The sequence below is a fragment of the Belonocnema kinseyi genome, chromosome 4 (genome assembly GCF_010883055.1).
Source record: "Belonocnema kinseyi isolate 2016_QV_RU_SX_M_011 chromosome 4, B_treatae_v1, whole genome shotgun sequence".
NCBI lineage: Eukaryota > Metazoa > Arthropoda > Insecta > Hymenoptera > Cynipidae > Belonocnema > Belonocnema kinseyi.
The window spans coordinates 79,229,336-79,255,416 of record NC_046660.1 but is presented as its reverse complement, the minus strand read 5'-3'; the positions used below and the strand labels follow the sequence as shown (position 1 = coordinate 79,255,416).

Sequence of the window (26,081 nt, the reverse complement as noted above, 5' to 3'; positions counted from 1 at the left end):
TTTGTATTGGAACGTCTCAGATAACAAGTTGACACGTCACAATAGGCCTGGTAACTTTCCAACAACTTCGAATTTAGGAAAATCATTTTGCCAGCATATTCTAAATATGTTTAGGAATCAATTTATTCAACAACAAAAAACTCGATTCTTCAACGCGTCACACAGGGTGACCCCATTAAGCAAAATGTAAATTTTCTACAATAATATAATTTTTGCAACTAAAAATATAATCTTTAAGATGAAGCAAATGCAAAAAATATATAAATTTTTTATTTTTCCTGTCAATTAATATTCAAAGGACTTTGCCAAGTTTTTGTTTTTAATCCCTGACTTTTTCCTGAACAATCGAATTCCCTGACTTTTTTTCGACTGTAGTTAAATTTCTCTTACAGTGTGTACAATATGATGTATACAATTATGAAGAGTTGGGTGGATTAAATTTTGTATTTTGGGCATTCAACGTAGTGATACACAATATTAAATATTCAAATTGATTATGTATTGCAATAATTTGTAGTTGCTAAAGAACAAAATAATGGATTACTTACTTCGATGGTACATAGAGCCAATAGGAATAGCGCACGCTTCATGATTAAATGATTTGTTAAATTTTTTACTACCTATAACAAAAATGAGCCAAGAGTGTTCTATCTTAATCCGTCAAGATCCTTATTTATTATATCTGCCATACTGACGAGGTAGAATGTTTGTGTAGTCGGTTTAAGAGCAAATTATACGAGGAAAGTTGAGAAAAAATTATCATGATTTTTGGCCGAGGAGAATAAAAGAGTTAATTGAATTAATGAGTTAACTGGAAAACAATTACAAATAATTAAAAATGAAAAATTTATTAAAACTCATTGTCTTATGCATTCTTAAAAATAAAATGATTATATTCATTTTCTTCCCAATTATAGATAGAAAAAAATATTGACAACGATTAAAAACCTGGAAATAAAAATATATTTAATAGATTTTATGCTTTCACGATGATTCATTTTGATAAAAAGAGATATTTCGGGTTTCACTCGTGTAAAAAAATACGAATTGTTTGCCGGCGTTTCGTGAAGATTTCAGTTCACATCTTCAGGGCTGACCTGAAACTAAGGTATCAGGTCATGTTGTTCTTAGGTATACTCGCTACGATATCTGTGATTGGCCAGAGCGCCCCACCGTGATTGGCCAATTAAGTCTTTTCTTTTCCCGAAATATCTCTTTTTATCAAAATGAATCATCGTGAAAGCATAAAATCAATTATGAAGGAACTCTACGGGGAGAGTATTCTTACTAAAATCAAAACTTTAGTAAGCTCAGGACTTCTCAAGGTAAACTAATAACATCCTTAGCTTTTTTGAAACGGTGCAGGGACAATAAAATCGTCCCAAAATTCTTGCAACTGAAAAATAATTTGGGAACATCTAAATCCAAATCGATTCTGCATAATACAAGTTTGCTTCTCGTGAAAGAAAGAATACAGCATACCAAATTTCTTTTGCACACAACCTCTAAAAACTATTAAAACTTCCCCTTTTCCTATCAAATTCTCTCAGATTTGACATTTGGTCCACATTGGACGCAATTAAAGAACTTAATCAAAGTAAAGATATTATAATATTAGCCGCAGACAAAGGCAACACAACAGTAATAATGAATAAAGAAGACTATAACAACAAAATCATGGACCTTCTAACTGACGATACATACAAAAACTTAAAAAGGACCCCACAAAAACAAAAGTCAGTCAAACAAAAACTCTTCTCAAAGACTCTAAACTTGACAGCCAAACAATATCTAACTAAATACCTACTAATCTCATCTCTCCAAGACTTTACGGGCTCCCAAAAATCAACAAAAAGAAAATTCCACTCAGACCGATCGTCAGCGCAATGAACTCACCAACTTACAACCTAGCACGCTTCCTCGCTGCAAAACTAAATCCTTTTACAGGAAACTCCATCACTCACGTCCATAACTCATTTGACTTTCTCAAAAAGATACAACAAATTCACATTCAAACCCAAGACATCGTAGTGAGTTTCGACATAGTATCTCTCATTACGAAAGAACCAATCTCTGATACTATTAATATTATTAAATCTTTTAGAAACTTTCCTTCCGAGCTTGTACCTTTGATAGAACACTGTCTCAATAATACTTACTTCTCGTTTAATGACCAATTCTACGAACAAACCTCCGGGGCAGCAGTAGGATCCCCAATTTCACCTGTAATAGCCAATGTCTTTATGGAACATCTAGAAACTAAAATCTTCAACCAAGCCAAACTTAAACCAGAATTCTGGTTCCGCCATGTTGATGACACATTTGTCATCTGGCGACATGGACGAGATGAACTAAATAAGTTTTTCGATTTTATCAATTAATTGCATCCTAATATCCAATTCACCATGGAAATAGAACAAAACGGAAAATTGCGTTTCTTGGGCGTATTAGTTTACAAATAATTTGATAACACATTAGGACATGAAGTTTACAGAAAACCCACGCATACAAACAGATACCTATATGCCTCCTCTCACCATCATCCATATCAAAAACAATCGGTCATCAACTCCCTTGTATACAGAGCTGTCTCCATAACTGATAAAGATAACTTACAAAAGGAATTGCAAAACGTTAAACAAATCCTAATACAGAACGACTACACAAACAAACAAATTGATAAAGCAATAAGAAAACACACTCAAAAAAGCAAGTCAACACAACCTACGAAAGAAAGGGAGAGAGAAAAATGACCACCACCATAACCTACATCCAAGGTGTCACAAAACAAATAGAAAGAATTCTGAACAAACACAACACCCAAACCATATTTAAACCACCTGCGAAAATAGGACAACTACTAAATAACCCTAAAAACAAAAAGGCACCCCTAAGTGATCCAGGAGTATATAAAATTCCTTGTTCTTGTGGCAAAGTCTATATTGGAGAAACCGGGGGAGCTGTGAGCGAGCGTACTATATTAAGGAACATGAGAGTAAAGTCAGGCTAAAACATTTCACGCGATCAGCACTAGCTGAACATCATATCGAAACAGGACACAACATTTGATTTGACAAAACAACAGTCTTTGCAAAAACACACAATATCTTTTCAAGAAAACATAGAGAGGCAATTGAAATCTCAAATCACCCTAATAACATCAATAGGGACAATTACCAATCCGATTTGACTTTTCGTCCTCCCGGATAAAAAAAAATACTTGATTGGCCAAGCAGGTTTGACCAGTCCCCACGGTGGGGCGCTCTGGCCAATCACAGGCATTGTAGAGAGTATACCTAAGAAAAACATGACCTGATACCTCAGTTTCAGGTAAGCCCTTAAGATGCGAACTGCAATGGTCACGAAACGTCGGCAAACAATTTGTAGTTTTTTACACGTGTGAAACCCGATATATCTCTTTTTATCAAAAATATATTTTATGCAAAATAGGTTCATAAAATAAATAACTACAAAATTAAGAAATGTGAAAAGACTCCCGTTTTTCGTATTCTTTGCAAACATATGAGTAGAAACATATTATTAATAATACAAATCTGTAAAATACAAAAATAATTACCTATATAGAACTTAAAAAAATATATTCTTTTTAATTTAAAATGAAAAAATAACGAAAAATTTTTAATTCTTCAAAAATTATAGAAAACTAATGAGGAGTCTAAAAATTTCATGAAATTACTAAAATTAAAGTTTGATCCCCTATCTTGGAGTTTTATTTTAAGCAGTTAAATTTGCAACAGTTGAAAATTCAATTTTTAATTTAAAAAAAGATTTTAATAGTTGAATTTTTAATTTATTATTTTTATTAATTAGGATATTTGACTGTTCTGTTTCAATGCTATTAAGGGAATTCTCACTTTTCACAAATTTGTAGGAAAATTTGAAAAATATTTAAAAATCGCCAAAGTGACAGCGATTTTTCTGAAAATTTTAAATTTCTGTAAAAATGAAGTGAGATACGAAAAAAGCTTACACATCAAAGTTGTTTATTTTGAGACTTCCTATAAACAGCTTTTTACCATCTTTAAAAATTCTCTACCATTCCTAAAATATATGCACATAATTATATAAATTGAAAAAATATTATGTTTGCTTTCTATGATTTTAAATATTTGTGAGGTATAGTTTTTTACGACTTTTTAGTGATCATAACTCCAGAAATAGACACTCTAATATCTTACTCTTTATTTTAGATGGATAATTTGAAAAGAATTTTTTTGTTTTGCAGGATTTACAATCCCTTTAGGTAAACTGAATTTTGACGAGTGTTAAGAGAATCGGATTTTTTTTTTAATTTCCTGAGAAAATTTCAAATGATTTTCTAAAATTTCAAAAAAGAATAATCTGGCAGATGTTAAAGAAAAATTAAAAAATTTTGCAAGTTCACAGCTTTTCAGAAATAATTTGAAGAAGTTTAGGGGATATTATCAAGCTGAAAAAAGATTCCTTGTGACAAAATGTAGATTTTTTTTAACTGTGTAAAAAACTTAGAGGCTTTCTAAGAATTTGGAAGGTTTCAAGAAAATACAAAACTTTCTTGAGATTTATGGGAAAACTTATAATGATTTTTTATTTTTCAAACCTAATTCTAAAAGGATGTTAAAAAAGTTTTTAAACAAAAACTTGAAATTATTTTCTAAAATTTTGAAATGGGATTTCTTTTTGTCCAAAAAATTAATTTGTTTATTTGTTTCCTAATTTTTTACGTATAAAACAAAAATTACGCGACTTATACAAAAATTATTAATAACAAATTTGTAGCTGTTTTTTAACAACTTTCCTCTATTCATTTTTTTCACAGCTTGTGTCATTTGTCCAAAAATTTTATTTTTAATGTTTTTCACGAATAGAACAAATTCTACGCGTCAAATCCAAAAGTGCTTGATAACGAATGTGCAGATCTTTTTTGGTTGGACAATTTTTGGCGATCCTTATTTTTTCGTATCTTATATTGTTTGACCGAAAAATGGATTTTTTTATTTTTCATTGTTTCTTGTGCGATTAAATTTTAAACTTTCGATTTTTCAAGAAAATTCAAAAAGTTTTTATCAAAAAGTAACTTTTTTCTTTTCTTGATTTTTTTCACATCGTGGGTTGCTTGGCATAAAAATGGTAACTTTCGCTTGTTTTTCTGATTTTGAAAATGCTGTTACTCTGATAATTTATTTTTCATTAAAAAAAGTATTTGGATAAATTATTCGAATTTCTGAGTACTACGAATAGCCGTACATACATTTTTCATATCCTGACAGAAAAATAGTTTCAACAATTTTGAAAATTTATTAACTTTTTGAATATTTATCCAAAATAGCTAGCTAACGAACTTTTCCTTAGCTTTTATGCCTTAAAACGTGTGTCAAAGTTCAATCCAATGTCGAAAGTTATCGTGTCTAAATCAGGGTGTCCAGTGACATTGAAAACCTTGAAAACATGAAATTCTCTTTCAATTTTGGTTCAACCTTGAAAACCTGGAATTCTTCTTGAATTTTTTTTTCAAACTTGAAAACTTGGAAATCATCTTGAATTTTTCACGAGAACCCTGAAGAAATCGTGCTACTGTAAAGCCTTATATTTTCCAATATATAATATATATTTTACTCATTACAGAATAAATAAACAGATTTCTAGGTATTATCTTTAGACTTTACCAATGATTTTATAGATTGAAATGTAAAGACTTTAATATTGTAAATAATTGTTTAAGGTCTTAATTTCGTCTCCGATAATATAGAATGTTAATATATATATATTTTTTGTTTTGATCAAAGTTTATTTTCAACCAAGAAAGATAACTCTTCTACCATGAATGATGAATTTTCGAAAAAAATGAAGTTTTTAAACTAAGAAGTACATTTTTTTAGAAAACAGTGTTGAACTTTTAAATAGAAAAATATTAAATTTAACCAAAACGATAATTTTCAATCAAGACAGGCTGAGTTTTAACAAGATACTTTAATTCTCGATGAAAAAGTTAAACTTTCAACAAACACGAATATTTTTCTACCCAAAAATACAACTTTTTAACCAAATAAATTAATCGTTTACCAAATAGTTGAATTTTTAATTTGAAAGTTTAATTTAAAAAAATTAATTTATTGTCCAAAAAGTACGTTTTTGAAAAAAATACATGAACAAAAAGATGAATTTTCGACCAAGAAGATTAATGTTTTACTAAAAAATACGAGTTTGAATTAAATAAAAGAATTTTCAACCTAATTATTCAATCTTAAAACAAAAAAATAAATTATCTACAAACAAGTCGAATTTTTGATTAAACAGTTGAATTTTCTGCTAAATTGTTAAATTTCCAAACCAAACGGATTAATGTTCTACGAACAGTGTAATTTTTACCATAACAATTCAATTAAAAGTAAATAGTTGATTTTTAAACTATAATTATGCATCCCTAATACAAAAATTAATTGGGTTAGAAAAGTAGTTCACCTTTAAGTCAAATAATAAACTTTAAAACCAAAAAATATGAATTCTCAATGAATCATGTAACAGTTGATACTTCAACCTAAGAATTGGATTTCTGACCAAAAAGGGTAATCTTTCAAGTGGGAAGATTAAATTTCTGCCCAGAATTTACAAATTTTCAACAAAATACATACATTTTTTACGAAAAAGTGGAACTTTTAAGGCAAAAAGATTAATTTTTAACCAAATAGTTATATTTTCAACTGAAAAACATCAATTTTTAACTAAAAATAGAATCAACCTAAAAAGTTTATTTTCAACCAAACATGAAACAAATTTTAATAAAAACAGTTTTAAAAAAAATTTTCAACCAAAGATGAACCTTCAACGGAAAAATAAATTTTTAACAAAATAGTCAAACTTTTGATAAAAAAATTGACTTTATAACAATAGAGTTGCATTCTCAACAAAATAATTAAATTCTCAACCAAATAATAGAATTTTTAACCGCAATAAATTAATCCCGAACCAAAAAATGATAATAGCCCCATAAATTTATTATATTTTCGTTCTTAATGTTATTTTTCACGATTAAAACAGATACTAAGAATTCTATTAAAAAATGGTAAATAACAAATTTCTTCCTCCTTTTTCGTTAAACAACTTTTGTTTATTTTTTTTCTTACCTTGTGTCGTTTATAAAAAAAATTTATTTTTCATGTTGTTTTTTTAGGAATAAAACACAAACTAGGTTTCATATAAAAAATTGATTATTGAAAAATTTTTATTTATTTTTTAGGTGCATAATGTTTGTTTTGTATCTTTTTTTGTGTCTTGTATAGTTTCACTGCAAAATGGAATTTTTGATCTGTCATTGTCTTTTGTGCCGTCCAAATTTGATTTTTCAAGTTTTGGATAAAATTCAAAAAAGTTTTTATAATAATCTTGTAGTGCTTTTAAAAATCAACTTTTTTCTTTTTTTTGACTTTTGTCATATCGTGCGTTATTTAGCTGAGAATTTTTATTTTCGTTTTTTTTTAAATTTTGTACGAGGAATATCTATGGTTTTTTATAAAAAAATGTATTAAGAGAAAATGTTCGTCTTTTCAAGTACTACGAACAGCCGCAAAGAGAATTATTGAATTTTGAAAAAGTGGTCTCAAACATTTTCAAAATTCGTCTCAAAACGTGACGTTAAAAATTGTAAGAGGTGTAAGGTTCCCATATTGTAAAATGATTTTGTTCTATTTTTCTCTTCAAGTTTGGGGTGGATTTTAAAATCTATTATTTAAAATAAAAAGTGTCTAAAGCCAGAGCCCATCCATTACCATGGTCTCGATAAATCTAGGATCCTCTGTGTTTGGCGGATATATCAAGGTGTTCCTTCGCTTCCGTCATCGCGATCGTCGTTTTCTATCCAAGAGGCAGATCTGCTATTGGAACAGCAGGGGTTACAAGCCTTGTCGACTTTTCCAACCTTTTGACAACCATCAAGACTTATCTCCAATACGAATTTGGTCGAATGTATTGGTTACTACAGCATATAGAAAACAAGTAGATCCTCGCTCTCGGTGATGTTTCACTGATGGTTGCGATGGTGTTGAAACTGGCGTGTATAAGGGGCTTCTTGTGGCGGTAAATCCTCGTTAGATGTGCAAGAAAAACAAAACCAATCGAAGGTGTCTGCTCAGAATGGCAACCTACGATCTCAAGTTGGCTCGATATTGCTCCTCTCCTTTTTTTTTCCTTGTCCCTTTTCTCTTCCGAGTCAATTGATATTTTATTTTAACTATTACCATCAAAGGGGGTAATTTCAGACATGTGGGGTGAATTGGGAATTCCTAAACTGATATTTTAAATTACTTAATGGGGGCTTAACCAGAATCTAGAAACAGTTAAAGCCTTAAATGATTCTGGATTCTGGTTAAGAGCTAAGGGGCTTTTCAAAAGGTTCGGGTATAACGAAATTTTAGTATCACAATTCTTGGCCATTAAAATTTGTTTTCCGTTTTGAATTAAGTTCAGATTGCTTTTATTTTCAACGTTTCACAGTTGATATTTTTTCATTTTTAATGTTTTTCTATTTAAAATGATTTTATTTTAAACGCTTTTTAAATATAGCAATAATACAATTTCAAATACTTCGAATTTAAAATCAATCTTTCTTCTTTTTAAATCATTCTATTTTTGAAATATCACTTGGATTCAATCCGGTTTTTGCAACTGGAAAGTCAGGAATCGTGCATTTTCTAAAATTGAAATTGTTGCGATATTTTTTTGTATTCTTTTCTTTTAATTTTTTCTTTTCAATGTAATATCTTAATATTGTCAGCTGTTCCGTTAAAGATTACAAAAAGGGATAATTTAAATTCGAAAAATATTTTAAAGAAAGAATTCAAGAATGAATAATAATAATTGTAAGTGTTAAATATCTATAAGGAGTTGAAAAGAAAGTTAAAAATTCTATGGTTTGAAATCAAAATTGAATAAAATTTATTTATACCTATCATAAGTTTTAATTTTGCAATGAAATCTTAAATGGTTGAATTAAAAAAACTTTAAATTAAAAATTAAAAAATGAGTCATATTTAAATGATATAAATTGACTTAAATTCGAGATGATTAGTCAAATATTTTTGGTTTTTAAATGATTCCATTCGCCAAATTCTAATCGGATGTTATAGAATTTTTAACATTTTAAAATTATCAAATTTTCTCAACCTTAATGTGAATTTATTTGTTTTCAAAATGTTAGTCTAAACATTCTCAATTTCGAGAGCTTTTGACTTTAAATTTTTCAATTTCAAGTATTTTCAATTTTGGGCAGTTTGAATTTAAAATTATGCTATTTTAAATACTTTTATTTAGAAATTTGGCTTATTTCACTTCCTTTTCACTCCATTTAAAGTATTGCCCCTTTTTCTAAATTTTACCTGATCTACAATTATTTTATTTGGAATTTTTTCAATTAAAAATTTCATTTGAAGAAAATATTCAAACTTCCTAACCTACGGCTTAATCACTTTAAAAAAATAATCATAATTTGAAGGGCGTGGTTTTATTTTTCAAGCAAAAAGTTCTTCACAGTTTAATGTGAAAAAGGTCATGGAAAATAAAAAAGGAACCTAAAAAGGATTAAGTTTTTAATGATTTTTCATCCCTGTGAGTTGCTTGAGATGCTTTTAAACACTTTTAAATCCTTTTGAATTCTTCTAACACCATTGAAATCAACTGAATTCATATGAATGGCCTATATTGCCCTATTTTCTTGAATTCTTAAATTTATCAAACTTTCTGAATAAATCTATGAATTCAGGTAATGGAAGGAATTTAAAATATTAAAAGAATTCTGAAAATTCCTAATTAAAGGAATTAAGAGATCTTTAGTAATCCCGAAAATTCAAGGATTTCGTTGAATGAAATGAATATTCGAGGATTTCAAGAAATTGACAAAAATCAAGGATTTTTTAGAATTTAAGAAATTCAGAGACTTTGAGTAAATTAGGGATTCTGCCAAATTTGTATTGCTCTAAATATAAAACACTTAATTAAAAAAAAGGAATACAACATTTTTGCTTTAAGTTTAGAGAGCTATGAATGTTTAGTTCAAAAGGGTTTAAATTTATTATTGTACCATTCCTTACTAATTCAAACATTTTTAATTTGAAGCAATCTACATTTGAAAATAGTCTCGTCCTCCCGAAATTTGGGATAAGTAGACAAATATATTTCAAAGGCTTGGTTAGTCGTACCGAATTTTTGGGAAGAGTAGTCCATCCTCTTTTCCAACTCCTCCAATTTTTCGGGACCACTAGACGCATCCTTTAAAATTATTTAATATGAAATGTTTATTCAGGCATTTGGGGACATTTTAGGTTAAAATTAATTATTCAGCTAATCATTGGTCCTAATTTGTTTTTTATCTATTATATAAAATTTTTTCAAACGACACAATTTTGAAAGATTTGAAATTGAAACCAACCCCTTTTCAAGGTTTCGGTATATGCTTTCAATTCAAGATGATTTAATTTGAAATAATTTCAGTTTAAATTATATAATGGTTGATAGCTGTTCAACAACATATATTTTTTTAATTTACAGTTTTGAACAATCTTAAAAAGGGGAAAGTCATAAAATCTTTACAATATTTGAAATCATTCTGACTTTTTGATATAATAAACTAAGAAGGTAAATATTAGGCTTCTTCTTTATTCCAAGCATTGTACACAAAATACATTTTCTATTACTCTTATTATAAACCTACAAAAAATAAAACAAATGAGCAATTTCATTCGATTTACTTTGTTACCTGAGGAAACTCTTAACCTTAAAAAATTATTTATAAATGGATTTTTAAATTTTTCATATTTTTAATTTTAGGAATTAAAAATCCAGGGATAGAAACGCGCGAGTGAATGCACTGCCAGCTATCGATAATATATTTTCAAAGCAGTTGAAGATCAAGATCCGAGAAAATAAAACTTTCTATGGATTGGGCGCTGGTTCAATTCTCTTGATCTGGAGGACTTGTTTTTTTTTTGTTTGACAATCAGGATCCACATGGGAGTAAACAAAAATCTATTTGAACTTTTTCACCTGCGTCAATCCCACAAAAGCAAAAGGTTTTGCGTCTACTTTAGTGCCAAAATGAATAAAAGAAGGAAGGACGAAGAAAGGTCTAGTGGTCGTTTTACGGATAAACAGTGACCGGTATACCAATTTGGGAAGGCGTCTACTTTTATCGACGTGTAGGATGCAAGAGCCGACAGTTTGATACGGTTTACGGTAAACACATTTTGATGGCAATCACGTCACGGAGGAAGCTGGTCGGCTGCAGGGGAAGAGGAGTTGCAGGGGGTTGAGTGGTCTACCAGTGGTTCAGTGAAGGGCTCTTAGTAACCCTTTGTTGCTCCTGCTCGGGCCAAAGGCCTCTGATTTACTTAGTCTATCGAGTGCTCTTGAAATCGTCGACCAAGATCTACTCTCCACTTACAGCTTTCCTCCAAATTCCCGATTCGCTTCAGAAATTGAAAAAAGTACCTCCAGTTTTACATTATTAGATCAGCAAGCCATCGGTGCACGTCAACTTCAACCTCATGTAGAGTATTACTTCAAAAAATGTCATCCGTTATCTATAAATGGAGTCGTTGAATGCATTTGAGGTAACATATTTTTTGAATACTGCATAAGATTCCAAATTTTTTAGTGCATTAAAAAAAACTTTGAATACTTAATTCCTGAGAAAAAAGAATTTTTAAGGAATGTATCGAAATCCGATTCAAAAACTCTGTGACTTTGAAAAGTCACGTCGGAAAACCCGCTTAACTAATCTGAATAATGATCCATCGACTTAGTACAGTGCAAAGTTTTGTGGCTGGCGGTGGTGGGGGAATAACTCAATAGACCGCCGCTTCGGCTGAAAACACTTTTGCTTGTCCACACCTGACTGACCTTTGCATACATCGCGCAGTTCCTGTGACACCTACCTGTGGCGCGGCGTCAATTCTCGGAAAGGCTATAGAAGGGAGAGCTATTGTAGAGTCTCAATGTATGTAGCAGACAGCTGGCGAAAATTCAGTTTACATTTTCTATCAGCGATACATGCAAACTTCACAATAGTGCCACGATCGGGACTGTAGGGAATATCTTTTCTCGGAAACGCGTTCCCCCAACATTGTAACGCTCTTGAGCGCGCACGAATTTGGGAAGTCCTTTCTTGAGTATCGCACTCGAATTAATTCCTCGTTTTGGAGTAAAAGTTAAAATTCATATAATCTTCGCGCGGCATTACTGAGAAAGTCGGATCTGCACTTCCGGCACTATTAAGAAGGTCGACTGTATTTGAATACTTAAAATTTTTGAAAAGCAGCAGCCCGGTCGTAACAAAAGCTCGCTAAGAACATATAATTTTGCTTTAAATATAACACCTTAAAAGAGATAATAATGAATAATATCATTTAAGTCCGTGATAATAAGATATTTCCAAAGATAACTTCAAATTTTTGTCAAAAATATGTTCGAAAACACGAGCACACGTTTGTCGCATTTCTTTCGCTTTAGATTTTATAAGCATAATAATATTGAAATCCTACTATACAAAAAAATGTTTTGTACCTGTATGCAAGTGCAATAGCAAAAATGACGCACAAAAATATTTATAAGGTTGCCTATGAGCGCACATAAGTGAGAAAGGAACGGATTGAAGCCGTTGGAAAAACTGATAAATATTATTTATTTATTTTATTTTGTATTCATTATTTTATTTAATAATTTGTATTGTATTATTATTTATTTTGTATTCTGATCCAAAATCAGGCTATATTGTTGTAGAAATAATTTCATAGTACATCAAACTCTAGCTTTCAGTCAAGTATCGGGAGTTGCCTTCAAATAACCTTGTACCGTGGTTTACCAGAAATTGCTGAATAAGCTGCTACTAACCTAATCTACTACTTAACCTGGTAGATGAATCGCCCTCTCCAGTTTCTCTTTAATCCTTCTCTATCGTCGACATATAGAAATGGACCGGTAATACTTTGGGGAGAACGGTAATGGGCTCTAGAGAGAGAAAAAACATATGAGACGTAGACCTATCTCTTTCTAGATAAAGCCGATTGTTCGAGAATATTTTCGTTGGGTGAAGTTTGGCGCAGCACAGGACCGTGCTTTGTGTCGCGAGTGCCCACTAATGTGACTTTTATCGCACTTTTCAGAATGGATTTATTTATAATTTATTTAATTATAATTTATTGTAAATAAATATAAAAAATGGTGGCAGCTTATGTAGTTTGTGGGCGTTGTCAAGATGTTTATATGGGGATATGTTTTCATACGTAAATAAAGTTATTGAATGTAGTAAAATAAAAAATGTTACAACAAAAACAAAACCTCATAATATGAAGTTTTGTACCTATGCAATACAAATGGTTATTTTTTATGTTATAGAAGTATTGTTCAAATTTTTGACAGTTTTTACATTCTTCTTGAACTCACTAAACGATTATTATTGTAGCATTTTCAATCCAATTTCAAGAAGAATTCAAGGTTACCAAGTTTTTAAAATAATCTCTCTGAAACAGGTTATTTTACATGAATGTTCTTTAAAATTCAATTTATTATAACAACAAATTTCTAACGTATTATATTTTTTTTAAATTAACCGTACAGAATATTTAGACAGAGTCTTGAAATAGATAAAGGTAGGTCTACGTCTTATGTGTTTTTTCTCTCTCTAGAGCCCATTTCAGTTCTCCTCAAAGCGTTACCGGTACATTTCTATGTGTCGATGTTCTCTATCGACCCTATTTTGTTTTAAATATTGATATTTTCTTTTCTTTTTACCAGTTTGACCTGTTCAAATAATATTTTGTCAAACCTTAAATTAAAAAAGAACATGATTTTCTCATTTAAGCCTTTACAAAAATTAAAATTTCTAAATTTTGAAGAGGTTGATGATCAAATAGAAATAAATAATATGAATGAATTATTAAGTTGCAATGTGTAGTTTTTAGAAATAAAGACAATATTAATCATGTTAACAATTTTAACAAAGCTAATATATATTTTTTATTTTATTGTATGAAGGGGAAGCATTGTAGAAAGTATGAAGAATATTCACTGTTGGAAATTTTCCAATATTGAAGTCTTTCAGATTGAAATTGGTGCAATTGGAAAGCTTCATTCTGAAAGGCAGGATATCAGCTACTGTTCTACAATTGTAAATGAAAACTAAAGTTATTTAATATACTATGCAAACTTTATTTAATAATACAATAGTTTTTAATGCTTTAATTTACACATATTTTTCATAAATAGTTCAATTTTGACATTTTTCAAATTATAGATGTTTGTAATTTAAAATTGCTATTATTTAAACATAATGAGAAATTTTCTACATTCTATGTTAAAAACTATTATATCAAATGTCTATTACAATTTTTTTGTGTATCTTGGTCTGGTACTGCTTATTCTGATATTGCAAAATAATGTTCACATTTTATTTTTCCTGATCCTAATAGGGCCCTGCTGTGGTTGTTTAATCATTTTCCCTTTTCTTAAGTGAAGCTGACCACTGTTTTAAACATTTGTCATTAAAAAAGGTTCTCAAAGTACCTACGGCCTTGACGATTACATTCTCATTGCGATAATCGCGCTTCGCGCTTAACAGTTAGGTTATACGGGCTCTAATTTTTTTTTAAATTTTGGGCTAATCAAAAAATTCGACTAGAATAGTTTTGAAATATATTTGGCATTTAGTGAGCATTTTGAATGAAATGTTTGGATTTATGAAAAAATAAATTTTTCTATTTTTTGAAAATTTTCAAAATTTTCAAAAGTATATAACTTTTCTATATTTCATAAAAATGAAAAATTTTATTTAGTCAATTTGCAAGTCTTTCACCCATCTATAAGATACTTCAATAAAAATTTTTAAAATTTCAAAATTTTGAAAATGCTCCCAATTTTTTAATTTTCGTTTGAAATGTCTGATTAACGAACTTAGTCTTCATTTTGGGTACCTTCAGAAGTGTATCAAATGCGGACTCGATTGGACAAATCCTTCAAAAGTTATCAAGGCTAAAACATTCAGGTAACCATACATACAGACATACAGATATACAGACAGACAGGCACCTATGAAATTATAAGATTTTCGGATTTTGTGAGTGCCGAAACGTAAAGATCTGTTAAAACCCAGAGATCTAAAATTTGGACGATTACATTACATTCTCAGGAATGAGAATGTAAAACTTAATCTTCGGAAAAACGTCACAAGATATATAACAATTTTTTTAATAGGATGTGCACTTTTTTTAATTATAAAAATCAGGCAATGAAAATGCTTGTGTTTCAATAGTGATGCATGTTATGAATTGTAATAATATAAATTTATTAAAATGATATACATTTGCCAGGGTATCCAAGAATAAAATTTAATGCAGAATAAGAAACAAATATTAAAGTGATCATTCAAAATAAAATTTGTACATCATTTTGTAATATCTGAATAAGTAGCTCCAGGCTGAGGTACATAAATAAATATAATATACATTTGATATAATAGAGTTGAAAATAATTTGGAAAAGTTCGAATTGTGGACAAAATCGAGTGTGAAGCACGAGATACGTGATGAAAATGTGTTCGTTTAAGCTGAAGGAGCCTTAACAAATGAGAATTTACAATCACCAAATTGCAGTTGTCGATGCTTTGACCTGCTTTTTGATGCTTTTTGAAAATCATTGTTCATTCTTGCATACTGCCAATTTCCAATTGTATATTTTTTTATCGATTTGATTCAGTATTATTCAGGTTCAAGTGCTTTTATTAAAAAAATACTACGAAATTTTGGAATCATTTAATTCAAACTTCAAAAAGGTCTTTAAAAAATCCTTTACATTTCAATTTTATGCGGTATATAGTTATAGTTAGATAATTTAAATTAAACACGCTTTTTTAATTAGAACTTATTCAATTTCCTCTTACACAATCAATTTTACACCAAAAAACATCAATTTTCAACAAATAAAGATTTTCAGTGAAGAAAGAAAATGCAAATGTTTGTGCTTTTAATCTAAAAGAAGTTTCTATAAAACACTTGAATTTTCAACAAAGAAGTTAATATTCAACCGAGCGGTTGCATTTTTCATAGAAAAGCGGACATTTGAACCATCTGCAATATTTTTCTATCGAGAAAGATTAATTTTTAACAGAAAAAGATGCATTTTTAATAAAAAATTAAAAAGGTACTTTTAGTCAGAAAAAATTAATTTTAAACGAAAAAAGAATCTAATTTTCGATTAAAAAAGATACATTTTCAGCAAAATAGTTGAGCATTGAACTGGAGGGATAAATGTTTTATAACGAAAAAAGATGAATTTTCAACAAATAATGTAATCGTAGATATTTAAAATAAAAATAATTCTTATTTTTTATTTATTTTTTCTTTCATTTCTTATTTAATTTTGAACGAACGAAAAAACGAATCAAAAGATTTTAAGATATTCTAAGAGTTATAAAAGATTTGCGATGATTTATAGGAGTGACAAATGATTTTAAGAGATTTCAAAAGATTATAAAGTAAATTCGCGGGTTTCAGAGGATTATGTAAGATTTTAAAGGACACAATGAAATTTCAAGGGGTTGTCAAATATTATAAAGGATTTCAAGAGATTTCGAGGAATTTCAATGCCGTCTTTTATTTAATTTTTTTTATTTTATTGGATTTTAATATATTGTAAGGAATTTCAAGAGATTTGAAAAGGAGTTCCCGGATTTTAAAGATTCCAATGAATTTGAAAGGGATTTCAAAGATTTCAAACAATCTTATTAGATTTCGAAATACTTTGCAGAATTCTAGGGATTTTAACTGATTTTTAGAGATTTTCAGGGATTTGGAAGATTTCAATTGATTTCGAGATTTTTCATAGTTTTTGATAGGTTTAAAAAATGGTTGAACTTTTGGACTTTGTATTTATTGGACGTATTTAGTACATGATAAAAAGGAAATAATGCAAAAGTGAGGATCTATCAGATTTTTCGGACCTTCTTCAATCCGAAATAGCCGAAATAGAACCCGAATTACGGTTTCCAAACTTTAGAAAACTTTTAAAGGCAAAAAATTAAAGAAAAAAATCTGCTCGCTTCGTGGGTACATTCTTATAGCGCGTGGGCGCGAGGCTCGCAAGTTTGAGCGCGCCTAGGGCGCGCGACTGTTGGTTCACGCGCTCCGCGCTCGACGGTGTATTCATCTGGCGCTTCGCGCTCGAAGGTATATTTATCTCGCGCTTCGCGCTCGATGCTGCATTTGTCTCGCCCTTTGCGCTCGGTCTTTGTATTTGCCCCACATTTGTGCACAGACCTATTAAGGTTAACGAACCAAGCATCGACAACTGTAATTTATTAATTGTGAATTCTCCTTTGCTAAAGCTTCTTCGGCTTTAACGAACACATTCTCATCACGTATCTCGTGCTTTGCACTCGATTTTGTCCAAAATGTTAACTTTTCTATATTATGTCTAACACTTCTGTATCAAACTTATAATACATTTATTCAAATTATTTAGCGATAGACAGTTTTCACATAAAACTAATGCCTTCTCATCATGTTGAGAATGTAATAATACATCATTTTTGTGCGGCAAAAATTTGAATTTTCGATTTTTTAACAAAATTCAAAAAGTTGTTATGATAATCGTGTAGGTCTTTGAAAACTAATATTTTTCTTTTGTTGACTTTTTTTCATGTGGTGCGTTGAATGACATAGAATCGTCATTTTCGTTATTATTATTATTTTTTCAAATTTGGAAACGTTATAACTCTGGTAATTTTGTTGTTATTTAAAAAAGTCATTAAGATAAATTGTTAATATTTTTGTGCACTATAAACAGCACTGCTTAAAAATTTCAAATCTTAAAAAAGTGGTCTTAAAAATTTTGAAAATGCTCCAAATTATTGCATTTTTATTTAAAATAGCTGGCTAAAGAAATCGTCCTTTCTTTTCATATCCTTATAAAGTATGTCAAAGGGAAATGAAATAAATTAATTATTTCAAATGTTACTGTGTTTATAGCCTACAACGACAACGACGATAATGACAAGGCCGACAGACAGACGTCATCGTAATGCCGGTTTCTTTTGGAATTAAAGATTCTCGAAAAGTGAAAATTTCAAGAAATCCGCGATAGTCAGTATTCCCATAAAACAATACCTTCTTATTATGATAATAATGTAATAATTCAGCATTTTTTGCGATTAAAAGGTGATTTTTCGATTTTTAAAAAATTTTAAAACCTGTTATGATGACCTTGTACACGCAGAAAAAAGAACCTTACATTGCACTGAAAACCAAGCTAAATCTACCGATCTTCTTAGTACGTATTTGGACAACATAACAGTTCAGTAAACGTTACAATTATAGGCAAATAAGAATGACTATCAATGATGGTTACTAGTACAGATTCTCAAGTGGTGCTGACCTGCCGGTCAGTAGATTTTACCGATCCAGTCCTTATTCTGTACAGTCCCTGGATGCTATATTTACGAATTATCATGTCACTTTAACGAATAATATAAAGAGATCTGAATTATGTTATCGGCATAGACTACAGTTAAGACATTACTATAAATTGTGAAAAAGTATTGCTAAAAAATAATTAATGAATAAGAGCACGGTTATTTCTTATAAATATTTTCGGATATACTTATAATTAATCGTTACTTGTAAGTTATAATGCTTATAATATAATTAAAATTTCGCACGCAATGGGGGGGATTCGAACGCATAAACCTAAGCACGTAAGTCAACAGTCTTAACCACTAAACTAGTATACGAGTTGCGATCTGTAAAATAATTTTGAAATGCATTTGTAACTGAGGGTGATGACCTCGGGAACGACTTCTGAATACGCAACCATGCCATCGCGGCACACAACAAAAGTTGTAGCATTCACATCATATCTATATGTCAGCTGAAACAGTCACGGAACAAAAAAACGTCTTGCTCCAATAATCTCTCAAGTGTACGCGATCTGTGAATAAGTTGTGCCATACAAAATGGTGCTATTTTTATAAAACCCCTTCCTTGCTGAGTGAGAATGTGGAGTAATGTGACGACTGTCACAGAAATGTCAAAAAGGAATGTTTTTCAGGTGACGCAATCCATTCATTGCCGATTGCGTCGTGAATTCAACCGGTGCTCCGCGCGGATAGGTTGCGTTGCGATTTTAGGGGCGAGTTAAGTAAACCGATCGGATCAGTAGCATGTACCGATCTTTCGGTAATGTCCACTGCACCACTATTGTAATCTCGGTTTAGTGGATTTTACATGTCGTTCAGTATGCAATACGAGGGAATAGAGGTTTATTTTACTGAAGGATAACCGTTGAATTATCCTTAATTTCACTGAGACATTTACGAAATGCTAAGAGATTTTGACATTTTCACCCTCTTATTAAGAGCAGTTTATACTGTTACGGTTACAAGAAACCCTTTACAATTCTTGATTAGTAAATACAACATTTCTTTTTTCTGCGTGTAAGTTTTTCAAAAAGTAATGTTCTCCTTTTCTTGCCTTTTTTTATATCGTGCGTTGATTGGTTTAGAATTTTCATTTTCATTTTGTATTTTGAAAAAGCCATAACTGTGATAATTTTCTTGTTATCAGAAAAATCCATCAAGATAAATTCTTAACAATTTCGTGTGCTATAAATAGCCGTACATGGAATTTAAAAATCTTTGGCCCCTAAACCTGTGTGCCAAAGCCCAATTCGATTCAATTAGTTGGTCCAAAGACATCAAGTATACATACGACAACGACAGCCAGACACCAACCTAAAAACTTTTTGTTCCTTCTGAGGAAATCTCAAAACGTCGATATTTGATGGAGTCCGCGAAAGTCATTTTTCGTATGAAACCAATACTTTCTCATTATAGTGTGAATGTAAAAAACGCGTGCCCTATCAAAGAAATGTGAAAATCAAAATTTTAGATCTTATTTAGGCAAACGATTTTTTTATTACACATTTTACTGTACCGAGTACCGTCTTCCACACACTTAGTTTGTTTATTCTTTCGTAAATTGTGTCGAAAAGTGATTCGTTATGAATTTGTAGTTTTTTTCCAGTGCGTATAATTTGAGCTTTTTCATTTTTTTCGTATCTTGCATAGTTTAACCAAAAAATGGAAATTGTGGATTTTTTATTTTTTTTTGGTAGAATCAAATTTGGAATTTTCAACTTTTCGACCAAGTTAAAAAAGTTGTTATCATAATCCTGTAGGGCCTTCAAAAAGCAAAGTTTAGCTTCTTTTGAGTTTTTTTTCATATCATGTGTTGTTTGGCTTAAAATGTTCATTTTAGTTTTTTTTTTGATTTTGAAAATGCCCTAACTCTGATGATTTTCTATTTATAGAAAAAAGTCATATTAATAAATTGTTTGAGTTTTTGAGTACTATGAACAACCGTACATAGAATTTTTAAATCTTGAAAAAATGTGGTTTCAAAAATGTTTGGTACGATCAAATTTGGAATTTTGAGCTTTTCGACCAAATTAAAAAAATGGTTATCATGATCTTGTAGGGATTTCAAAAAGTAACGTTTTTCTTCTTTTTGATTTTCTTTCGTATCATGCCCAGTTTTTGAATTTTCAACCAAAATGGCTGGCTAACGAACTTGACCTTTAGTTTAGGACACTAAACTAGTGTGCCAAAGGGCAATCTAATAGATTAATTTTTTCAAAAGTTATCTTGTTCACAGGCATACAGACATACAGACAGACACATTCGTAAAAACCTGTTTTTCGGTTTTAGAGGGTCTCAAAAAGTGGACGTTTGACAAAAACTGGGGGGGGGGTCAAATTTTACACAAATCTAATACCTTCTCTGATGAGAATGTAAAAAAGTAATAATAATACGTAACGACTTCTAAAAAATAAGTGGAGAAGCCCTCCATGGCCTCTACTCAATCTCAGACCTGATCAAAACCTATCTTTGTATATGTTCATCATGATTATTTTCTGGTTCAACAATAATTTGTCTATAAGAACAACAATGATTGTGACTGCCAAAAGGCCTGTACTTGTAACAACTTTTCCAAACTTCAAAAAGACAAATGGCGGAATGAAATCTGTAGAATATAGCTAAAGGCATTGAAACATGAATAATGATTGTCCAGGCCCAAACACCAAAAAATTTCAAATGATCAGGCCTCACACCTGCTTTTGATTTTTCAAATGTGTTGACTGTCCAGAGTGCGATGTTGACGACAATCAAGAACGTAATCAACTCCTTGCCCGGTTTCTCTTTCGTCGCCGACCTTCTTCTCCAGGCGATCTGAAAGTTGAGAAAAGTTTTAGTATCCTTTTTTCCCTCATTTTTCTCCTTCTGCCTTTTTTTCTTTACTCCTCTATCTATCTCGTAACGTCAACCAAGTTTCACCTTGATGAGCAAAGTTTGCATGGTACTTTGAAGTAGAGCGAGGAAGTCCAAGCCCAGAAGGAGGCCCCATATAGGCCCTCGCGTGAGGATCCCTCCGACAGCGCCAAAGAAGCTGTGCAGATAGACTCCAGCTTGAGCTGCTGCTAATAAAGTGGCGTCTAGTCGCGGAGGCTTCGTGTTCTTGTGCTCCAGATTTCTTAACTTGAGAGCTGCACCAACAGCGGCTAAAGCACCTGTAAACATTACGTCTAAATTGGCAGGCTGACAAGGGAAAGTTCTACACTGGAACTTGGAGTTAAGAATGACTTTGGGCATGGCTTGTATGCCTTGATCGTAACTCCAGACAATCCAACCGTAAACATTTAGGACCGCATGCATAATTTCTGTTGAAGTTGACGCATGCTAACAGCTGATGCAACTAACGCGCTAAGAGCACTGCAGTTACACTGCTTTGTCACGCGTAACTGAGAAGCGCCTCTCTATCAAAGCCCCCTCATAAAAACAAATGCTGAGGACATCAATTCTCGAAACATCGTACATCCGCACATCTTAAATCTAAGTTTCAGTAAACTTGAAGATACCTGTTACCGACATTTACCTATAAATAGAACATTTGATAGAACAGTTCAGTAACTGCTCTAGAGCACAAAGTAACATATTCTAGAGCAGCTTAGTAACAGGTTGGTAACAAGCGAGTAACTATTTTGTACCCCAAATTTTTTAAAAATTCTGTAACAGACGTAATATTCTGTAATACACGTTCTATCGTAATTCCAGAAACATTTCAGAACTTGACTATACTCGTTCGCTAACCATTCTAGAATAATACTAAAACTTTGTCCCTAATTTTCTCTAACAATTCTAGGGAAAATTTTAGAAAATTGTTCTTTAATTGTTTAAGCAAGTTTAAAAAAAAATCTCGACTACACACATCTCTAAAGCCCTCCGAAATTGACCTTTCAGTTTTTTGGAAATTACTAGTATTTTAAAATTATTATATAGCGTTTTTTGCAAACAAATTTTTGGGACACTTGGAATATTTTTGAACATGTTATAATTTTTTTGTAATGTTACAGCATAAAAAATTTCTAGAAATTAGTTTTTTAAAAATGGAAAAAACTTAAATTTTCATGATTTAATTTTCACTAGATGAATCAATGCTCTCGATATTAAGCCAAGCTTTAAAGTGACGATGCTCAAAACTATAGTCCTGGGTCATTTTGTCCCACTGTGTAGACAAAAGTTTAAACAAATGCGTTAATAATGAAAAAAAATATTCTGCATTATATTTTTAAGAATATTTGAACCAAGACTACCGTTTTTTAAACAAAATAGTTAATTTTTTCAACTACAAAAATGATGAATTTTCAATCAAGTGGCCGAAATTTTAGACAAAAATTAATAAACTTCAATAAAAAACAAAATAGTTGACTCTTCAAGCCAAAAAGATGATTTTTGTTGTCGAAAGTTGAATTTTTAACCAAAAAGTTAATTTTCAAACAAAAAACATGAATCTTCCACAATAAAAAATTAATTTTAAATTAAAACGGATAAGTTTTGAACAAAATACATGAATTTTTCACCTAGCAGTTAAATCTTTAACAAAAAAGATATTTTTTTAAACAAGGAAGATTAATTTTCAAAAAAAAAAGGAATTAATAAAAGTCCAATTTTCAACCAAACAGGTAAATATAGAAATGAATTTTAATAAGTTAGTTCAACTTTTGAATTTTTAACCAAAAATATGAATATTTAACCCAGAAGATTAACTTTGTACTGAAAGAGTCGAGATTTATACAAAACACAAGAATGTTCAACGAAACAGTTGCACTTTTAACCAAAAAGATGAAAATTTGTAGCCAAAAAGATGCATTTTATACAAAATTGTTAAATTCTGAAGCCATAAAAGAATTTATTTCAAAACATTAGAATTTTTATTCTGAAAATATGAATTCTCAACAAGGAAGTTCCATTGAAATCAGGAAAAAATCCAATACCTTATCTGATGAGAATGTACAAAAAAATTATTTTTCAATCATAAAAATAGATTTGTCTACCAATAAACAGGAATTTTCAATTCAAAAGGACGAATTTTTCTACAAAATAGACAAATAATAATAAATAATCCATCATTTAACCAAATCTAGAATGAACTTTCAAACAAAAACAGTTAAATTTTCTTATTAGGTTTCTATTGTTTAAATTTAAACTCAAGTGAAAAAAACAAGTAAACGGAGAAAGTTTCCTAAAATCATGAGGGAAAGATTAGTTTCTAAAAATGGGGAAATACGGAGAAATGTACAAAGCCTGCAGTATAGATCAAGAAGTTTTATAATCTAAAGGAGATGATATGTTCCGAATGCTCCAAATGTCAGTAAATGTCGGTAAGACGAATTGTCAATTAGATAGTTCTAGAATTTGCATTTTTTCGCACACTTTACAGAAACGGAATATGGCCATTTTCGTGTACTTTTAGCAAAAAGCAATGTGTGTGAGAATCTATTTCACTCGTGTGAAGTTTTTAACACTCGTGAAATTATTAACTGCACGCACCTGTTAGATAATAAACTATTTTTATAATGCAATGAATTTTGATTATTTAAAAAGTTGATAACTGATTTACGAACCTGAGATCTGTATCGCTATTTCAAGTGCTGTAACTTGCTGAATAGCTATCTTTGGTTTCGAATCCTTCAGTACGAAAAACATGATGAGGCTCAGTACAGTTGCTGCCATTATCAGAATGCCACCAAACAGACCTCTGAATAATTTAATTTCAGGTTAATTTAAATTTACCTATGCATAAGGTTAATATTAACATAATAATAATAAACATCATAATGATCAGATTTGGAAACAATAATAAAAATGACTAATTCCATAAACGATTCTTGTTATCGTCATTTACTGGCATGCGGAGTAATTGAACCGCTGGCGACCAAAAGGGGACACGGCCGGATTCAGCCTGAGAAGTATTGTCCTGAGGGTCAATTTAAAAAATCTTTCTAATTTCAATTTTAAAGACTGATACTTATAGAGAATTTCAAGGCGCATCTTTTTTTCCTCTTGCAAAAATTTATAGGTTTCCTAGATTTTTTGATAATTGGTAAAAAGTGGATTTTTTGAAAACGAAAAATTCCAATCTTTGTTCATTTCAACTCGCGCTAATTTAGCCAATTTTCATCATTTCCCGATTTTCCCAATTAAACGTACGTGTTTAAGTCTTCTGAAACTATCTAAGAAAGATAAACGAGAATATTGTAAGAAACAAAAAAGTTATTAATTTTTTTTGAGGCAATGCAAAAATCATGAATTTTAACCTGCAAGCGCCTCGTTTAGCGAAAGTATTTTAAGCTACGGAAAGCTTTCAGTGAAAAAGTTGTTCATTAAGGCTCAAATTAGTTTTCTGGAAATTTTTAGATCAATTGGATTAATAGTTCAAAAATTATGAATGTTTTAAAATCCAAGCGGTAATCTTGACACTGCCCAAAAACGTGCCTGGCTGGCTACATACGCGCTGCAGCGAACGGCGTGAAGGTCAATTCAATCTTACCAAAACAAATGCACAACAGTAACTCCAGATATTATCATTAAAATAATTTATTTCTCAAACATTTAACATATAATATTAAGCATATTATTGAACAAGAATAAATTAATCAAACAATATTTTATTAGAAACTACTTTTAGTCATTTTCGTCACTCTCTTCAGTTTCTTCTGAAACTCAACTTTGACAACTCATAGTTGTCAAAAACATCCACTTTTCAATCAGGAAAAACATGCAAAACGAACGCTTTGCTGATTTGGAAATTTTTTGGCTTTCACATTTTGCCTTTGAAACATTTTTCAAAATCCTGCAGAAGATCTTCACACTTCTCGACCATTGTGAATGAAGGTGAACGAGCATTGCGAATCATTTCTACATATTCAGCTTCAGTTTTAATTCGTTCTAATTTTTTCAGCTTTTGCGAATATGTGCCAAAATTCCTATCGCACTAGCAATAGGAATGGCCTCGAACTGAAAACACATATTTAATCTCGCTTTGCAAATAAATGGACAATGAAACCAAAAAATGAAACACTGTGTAGTTTTTATTTTGTCCAGGACATGAGTCTGAAAATAATGTTATGCTGTTGAACTTGTCTTTAGCAAATTCTTTTAATACCGCGTATTTGATAAAACTGCAAACAGAGTTAGCACCCTTCTTTACAATTCCTTCAAGAATAGGGAACATGTAACTCAGGTTCGTAGTATGTACATGTACGAGTACGTTAAATAGAAAAGGCCATGCTAAACGTAGGTAAAACTGCGCGGACACGGGTATTTTTGGTAGTGGCAAATTCTGTGCAAAATCAAATTCACAGCATAGACTATTATTTGCAGAAAGTATTTGCTTTTTTAACTTCAAATAAACTTCAGCATTGTTTTTGTGATTAATTACTTCTTCGTTTACCTCTCCATTTGTCTCGTTTTTGTAGCAAGTAATGTAATGTGAACTGTGATGTGGAATTGATTCGCAATGTTCTTCAATTTTTTTTTATTATTATTATTATTAGTGGATGGGATAGAGATTTTTCAGATTGATCCAGAATTCTCGTGCTATTTATGTAAATAACACGTTCGTTCGGCAACACTGCTCCGACCCAGGTTGCTGATCAATCTCTCTAGCAATCACCCCAAGCGAAGAACCTCACGAAGCCGTTATGTAA

At 30.7% G+C, this 26,081-nt stretch overlaps 1 protein-coding gene across 1 annotated transcript in view; it reads right to left on the bottom strand.

Moving 5' to 3' along the window:
- Positions 1 to 26,081, bottom strand: part of LOC117170970 (proton channel OtopLc-like) — a 71,800-nt gene that overhangs the window by 9,852 nt on the left and 35,867 nt on the right. The window contains exons 8-11 of the mRNA XM_033358012.1: positions 23,997 to 24,130; positions 21,370 to 21,602; positions 20,982 to 21,264; positions 2,192 to 2,223 (exon numbers count right to left, since the gene is read on the bottom strand). Of these exons, the coding sequence (XP_033213903.1) occupies positions 2,192 to 2,223; positions 20,982 to 21,264; positions 21,370 to 21,602; positions 23,997 to 24,130 (682 nt within the window). The remainder of the gene's footprint in view (positions 1 to 2,191; positions 2,224 to 20,981; positions 21,265 to 21,369; positions 21,603 to 23,996; positions 24,131 to 26,081) is intronic.